General features: G+C 39.5%; 1 protein-coding gene across 2 annotated transcripts in view; it reads right to left on the bottom strand.

Moving 5' to 3' along the window:
- Nucleotides 1-6,634, bottom strand: part of vsig10 (V-set and immunoglobulin domain containing 10) — a 13,540-nt gene extending 6,906 nt beyond the window's left edge. Inside the window, exons 1-3 of one of the 2 annotated variants that reach the window (XM_046034712.1) lie at nucleotides 6,569-6,634; nucleotides 3,891-4,190; nucleotides 1,142-1,447 (exon numbers count right to left, since the gene is read on the bottom strand). In XM_046034712.1, the coding sequence (XP_045890668.1) occupies nucleotides 1,142-1,447; nucleotides 3,891-4,190; nucleotide 6,569 (607 nt within the window). In that variant the 5' untranslated portion in view covers nucleotides 6,570-6,634. Of the gene's footprint in view, nucleotides 1-1,141; nucleotides 1,448-3,890; nucleotides 4,191-4,290; nucleotides 4,559-6,568 lie in introns of those variants that run through there. The other variant, XM_046034711.1, reaches the window with a different exon arrangement.
- Between the last annotated feature and the right edge of the window lie 171 nt (nucleotides 6,635-6,805).

The raw sequence follows: 6,805 nt of genomic DNA, 5'->3' as shown, positions 1-6,805 counted from the left end.
CTGAATCCAATTGAAAATCTTTGGAGGGAGCTTAAAATTCGAGTTGCCAGGCGACAACCTCGGAACCTGAATGATTTGGAGGCTGTCTGCAGGGAGGAGTGGGCCAACATCCCTGCCGAAATGTGCACAAACCTTGTCACCAACTATAAAAACCGTTTGACATCTGTGCCGGCCAATAATGGCTTTTCTACAAAATATTAACATGCTGTTTGTCCAGGGGGTCAAATACTTGTTTTTCCTCATCAGATGGTTATCAATTTTAATAAATTCATATGATGTGATTTTCTGGAATTTTCTTTGGGATTCTGTCTTTCACTGTTAGAATGTACATATGATTAAAATTATAGATCGTTGCATTCTTAAGTGGGCAAACCTGCAAAATCAGCAAGGGGTCAAATACTTATTTCCCCCACTGTATGTCGACATGTTCCACCAGTGCTGATCCACATTTCCCCCAGCAATGTTCCTGTTTAGGAAGAGAAAACAATCTGATTTTCCCAGGTTTGTGGATAAGCCTCCTCAGGTATTTTCATTTTATCTCTTCATTCCAACATTTTCTTTTATAATTTGTTGAGTTTTTATTAATTGAGTTGATACCCTTTGCTCTTTGCCTTTGTTCCGAGCTCAACATTTCTTCACTATTTAAATTATGCTGACTTTTTTGTCCATATGCATTCTTCCTGTCCTAGTAAGAACTATGTAATTTGGTACTAATTATAAGGAAACAGGAAATTCTGAGACAGGAGTTTGATTTAATTAGTTGTCTTGAGATTATAAGAAGTTAGATAGATAGACAGGTTAATGCATGATGAAATCTAGGAGAAAATGGCCGGAGCTTGCCTTCTGGTTGAAATGTCATGCACCTATGAGTAATTCCAGGAAGCAAAAACACAGAAACTATTGTTTGTGTAGTACTGTGGTCGGCTGATGAGTCTTGTTCACTTCTATTCATTTGTACACTTGTAGCTGCGTGTATTAAGATAATATTAAACACTGATGCAGTGAGAAGAACATGTTTAAATTTCTCAAACTACTTAAGCCTGACTCTTGCCATTTCTAGCTCCCTCTCTAAAGTGCAGCCCAGTGATTGAAAATACCATAACATCTTGTCGGAGCAGGGTATTCTGCTCATGATACTTACAGTATACTAGCAGCTCTGTGCTCTTATTGACTGCCTGATGAGAGATGGTGTTGTTGGCTCTGCAGCTATAAAATCCCTGTGCGCTGGGCTGAATGTTGTCTATACTGTAGTCCAGCCTGGATCCAGAGGTGGAAAGTAGCGATTCGTTGCTGGACGAAGCTCCTCTGAAGGCCCAGGTCAGCTGCTGAGAGGGGTAGGAGAAGCTGGAGCACTCAAAGGAGACCTTGGAACCCCGATAGGTGATGAGCGTCCCGTTGGGCAGAGCAGTGGCTGGACTGATGGATACAGACACATTTTCTGGACCACCTGAAAGATGTACAAGTAGTGCCTTAAAGTGCCATTATTCTCAAGAGTTGTTTCTTTTTAGGGTAAAATATTTGATTAACTTTCTTATTACAAAAAATATACATATTATTGCATGATAAGTAAATTATGTCAGCAACGTGTCATGTTTGCAAGAGAAAATGTAACTGGAAGTGATTTTAAAGTGAGTTTTTGAAGCTGATGGCGAGAAGTCTTGTGTTGAAAGAGTGACACTTTTCTTAACGGCAGAGCAGATTAATGCGATCGTATACGTAAAACACAGCAGTGCATCAGTAAAAGAGGAGAAGAAAAGCTTCTGTAAACAATGCAGATTTTGTTAATGTATTCTTAACATGGTAAATTAATTCAACATAAGGCATACTGCAATGACTCCACAGTGTTTGTTTAATCAACTGTACACAGCACAATAATTATAATTAATCAATGAGTTTTCAACTAATAAATTATATATATATTTTGAGCATTAAACTTGTAATTTCTTGCATTCGGGATACATTTTCTGCTCCAATTTATGGTGGAAATGTCTGTTTTTATATGAGGGAAAACTATATTGCATTGCATGTTTTCTTATTGTGCAAATAAACATTTTCATTTGTTAGTTATCAAGATATGTATTTTGTTAAGGAAAAGGGACTGAAAAAAGACTTTACTTATTTTTACTCATATTTTATGCATATTCTCTCTCTCTCAAAAAAATAAGATTTTATCATAATTGTTTTGAATGTTCTACCTCAGATTTGTGAAGTGATCCACTGTTTGGCATCAAGTGTTTGTTGTGACCATAAGGAAAAGTTTTAAACTACAATTAACCAACATAATTAATTCAACTTTCACTCAGGAGCAAATACAATACAATACAATAATTTAGCAACGATAACTAATGGCTTTTTTCAGAGCTTTTACAAACCTCCTAATTTAAAAAAAATGCCACATGGAAACACAAAGGAACCACACATCTCAGGCACATCTTTATCATTTTCCAGAACCTGGTCCAGAAATACAACATAGGGGAAGAGCAATACCTTCAGTACCTTAAATGAAAATCTAGCCTCCTAAATCAAAAATTAATATGACAAACAACAATGTACAATCACACCAGACAAGTCGATGACGGGACATCCCACATTATGAGCTGTAGGACCCCTCTGTCCGCTCGCTGACCTCTCTGCAATCAAACCACCCATCCAAGAACAACAAACCCACACTCACTACCCTCGCCATTATCAAGAAAACGATCTGTTATTAAACAATTTTCTACTGTTAAACTGTAAGAAACACAATCAAAATCACACAATAGTCAAAGCTTCTCGCGGAACATATCTCCCTGGAAAGAATTTCACATCAGCACCAAACCGCACACTTTAACCATAACCTGGGCCCCTTTCATTCAATTATATATGAGCATCATTACTTTGATACTTATTTATTTTATTTATTACTTACTTACTATTATCATGATTCTTACTGTCGCAGTTATCTTCCCCCACTTTCACTTTCTGTCTATCATGTCCGCCTGACTGTTCACCTGTCTATCCATAGCCTACTGTTTATCTGTCTGTCTAGCTCTCTGTCCGCCCATCTGACCATCTGACCATCTGTCTGATTATTACCATCCCTGTCTGTCACGACATGTTAATAAGTCTTTAATGTTGTGGAGGGAGTGGGCGGTAAGGGAAGAGAGGTAGGGCTAAGGTAGGAGTAGCGACTTCACCTGTGTCTGTATAATAGCACTCCTGTGATTCTTCATCAGAAACCCTGGTTTAACCCCTGATAAACACACATTTTGCCAGACTGTACAATTAGCTGATTGACAGAAAATGTATTGGCAAAAACATTTCATGGTTAATTTACTCTTAATAATTTGGAATTGTTTCCTATTAGTTGGACAAAAGAAGCATTGTGAAGGTGTGACTTTGGGCTCTGGATAATTGTGACGGCATGTCTCACTAGTTTCAGAATTTTTACAAACCAAACAAATAATGTATTAATGGAGAAAATCATCAGCAGATTAATTCAGAATGAAAATAACCATTTGTTGCAGTCTGATACAAAATAGTTAAAAAAGTAGCTCCATCTCAACAACTAGGCTACAACAGTAGAATCCTGCTTTTGCATTAATGCACAAGTAATAATAATATGATGATGTAATATATAGTAGTATCAGTATATAGTTAATACTTTAAATACATTTTCTTGATTATACCTAAGGAACATTTATAATGGAGGACTTGACTTGTAACAGAGTACAGTGCGGTGTTAGTACTGTTACTTAAGTAAAGAACCTGAACACCTCCTCCACCACTGTCTGTTATGTTGAAGAACCAGTTTCTTTCCAAGAAAAGCTGTTTCGAAGAATTCCAGTGAAGGCAGTAACCCACATGACACAAAACTGGGCTCATCAGTGGACGCACGAGCATTCACTTACTAGCTACTTGAAGCACGACACGTGCCCGAAAGGTGTTGTTGCCTGGCAGCGTGGAGTTGCACAGGTAGCTGCCCTCGTCTTCAGGTATCACCCTGCTGATGTTCAGCCTCCCATCCTGCAGCACCGAGACGCGCTGTCCGGCGGGTGGAGGTCTCGGCGAGGCACCGCCCCCTCTGCTGACCTCTCGTCCATCTTTCATCCATGTCGTTAAAATCGTAACATTGCTGTCGGTGTAACATGGAAGTAGCGCGATATCTCCCGGTGCGGCTGTTACGGTGGAGCCATTACCCGAAAGCGCCACTTTGAGCAGAAGAGGGAGAAAACCAGAGAACAATGAGAGGAGGGTTTACAGTCTCACCTGTGTTACCTGCCTGGCTGTCCGGTCGGAATAACAACTCACCTGTCGCGGGTAAACACAGGAGTAGTAGAAGCGCTACAGTTGTGACTATCTTCATGATAACTGTCCAAATGGCTACATCGCCCTCAACTAAATTGAACAAAAGGCGTCTGGTCCAAACCTGTCCGACTAGTCCTCCACCTGTGTGGGCATGTCTGTAACACACAGCAACACAGTGGACACCAGTCCGCCCATTACAAACCACAGCAGACAGACTACAGAGGACGCAGGAGTGACCAGTATGATGGGACTTCTGGCGGACGCTCAAGGGTACGAGGACTTGCTGATCCGGAAACTTCAGCACAAACATACCACACCCTGACTTCACCTTGTTAAAGGTACAGAAACACAATTTATTTCTTATGCCAAATACGGCCCTGCTTCCAGCTTTGTGATGATGATGCCTTTACCAGCTGATCCGAGAGGAATAGTTTATTTAAAATGTTTAATTTGTAAAGCAGCTTGTTACTAAATCTGTCAGACAAATGTAGTGGAGTCAAAAGTACAGTATTTCCCTGTGAGATATAGAGGATTAAAAGTTTAGAGTTGCTTAAAAAGTAAAGTATTTCACATTTGTACTTAAGTACAAAGAATTGTTATTGTTATCATTAATATCATTATTGCAGACCCAAATTAAATAATTAAACTAATATTACATCATTATGACACTGCATTAGGGCGTTATGGTACAGTGCAATAATATTAATAATTTCTATAGTAGTGTTCAGTTTCCTCAGATTTTAACATTTATTTTACATATGTGTGTGTGTGTGTCTCTGGTTCAGTGTTCATTCTTGACCTTGGAAACAGCAGTCGAGGAAGCCTTTAATAATAATAATTAATAATAATAATAATAATAATAATAATAATAACTAGAACTGCAAGCAGTTGTAAGCGTGGTCCAAGCCTCTCGGCCCGTGGAGAATAAATGAGCAGAATTAAAGGGGCTTGCGGTTATGGAAATCTGAAATGAATGTATGTGTATTGGAGTGTTATTTCATATCCGATTAATAGCGCCACCTAGCGGCCGATTGACGCCAAATTTGCCACAGCCCCTCGGGAGGGCGTGCCACACAAGGTCCCTGAGTTTGGTGTAGGTCGGCCACTGCAAACGTAAGATCTGACATGACATCCCGTTTTAGCGTTTGCGCAAACATTTGTTAGTTTGTAATTCGGACGGGTTTTAGCGGATCAAAATTCCCTCTACAAACTTTTATTGGCTCGGTCCAGAGATGGTGCGTGCCAAGTTTCGTGGCGATCGGACTTGCGGCTTCGGAGGAGTTAATTAAAATAGGTTTTTCAGTTTTCGCGATTTAGTGAAATGAAAACGTGTGTTATACCATCCGAATCGGCAGAATCACGTAGACATAAAATGAATGTGCAATGTAGTGGCGCGTAGTTATGAGGATAAATGTCCTTTGGTTCAAAATGCCATTGAAATGAATGGGGTATTTAAACATTGATTATAGCGCCACCTTTTGGCCGAATTGCACCAAATGTTTCAGGTGTCATCAAGGCCCCATGGGGAACAATTGGCCCAAATTTGGTATCAATCGGACCTGTGGTTATGGAGATATAAAATGCATGTAAGTCAATGGGATTTTTTTAAAAATCTTTAATCTGCAATAACAGCGCCACCTATATGAATAATCTCTTTGATGAAGCTACAGATGTGTGATGGCATAGCATTTTTTGTGGTGCTCTGCATAGTGGCATTTCATCTGACAACCTTGTTGCCTTTGATTGTAGCACAAAAGATAACAATGCGATACTCTGTGTGTTGTTTTAACATACAGTTATTGTTAGCGTCAATATATAAACATGTAATTATTTTACAACACATTTATAACACATGTACAACATGTATCCTGGCTGATCAAGTCAAATGCAATGTATGCATGGAAGTTGAATTTAGCAGTTGCCGTGACGTGTGGGAGTTTGGGGACTGTGGGTGTAGGCCTACATAACAATGTCAGAAATTGATTTAATTCAAGTGTAATTTAATATACTATAGGGTGTTCATTTAAGTAGGCTTCACTCTTAAACTGATAACCTTGCCACTAAATTCAACATTAACAACCATATTCACTCATAAGAAAGCGATGCCACCAAATCTGTGTTTCATGTGTGCCTGTTTTGAGGTCTGTGGCATGCAACTTTGAACCACTACCAAATAGGACAGAACAGGCATCACTCATTTACTACAACTGGCTGCTATGTGCTTACTGATTACCACAGACTAATAATGTTGCATCTTAATTAGGAGGGGAAACACACTTACTATAATTTGACAGATGAAAAAATCCTGAATTCACTAAACCAATTAAACAATCCCCTCGTTGACAGACCCCAGTCTCTAAAGCCGGCAGTTTGGGAACAGAAAGTGTGTTAATGGGGCATGTAAACCGGAGGAGGGACGAGTTCAGGTGATCTGATTGACAGACATTTTAGCAAACCACAATTCACGTGGCAGTGAGGCGACAGCGCCCACTGGTGGTCATCTGCAGCCAGTGCTGTT

The sequence above is a fragment of the Micropterus dolomieu genome, linkage group LG21 (genome assembly GCF_021292245.1).
Source record: "Micropterus dolomieu isolate WLL.071019.BEF.003 ecotype Adirondacks linkage group LG21, ASM2129224v1, whole genome shotgun sequence".
NCBI classification, from domain to species: Eukaryota; Metazoa; Chordata; class Actinopteri; order Centrarchiformes; family Centrarchidae; genus Micropterus; species Micropterus dolomieu.
The sequence above is the reverse complement of the archived record's forward strand: the minus strand, read 5'-3'. Positions and strand labels throughout refer to the sequence as shown.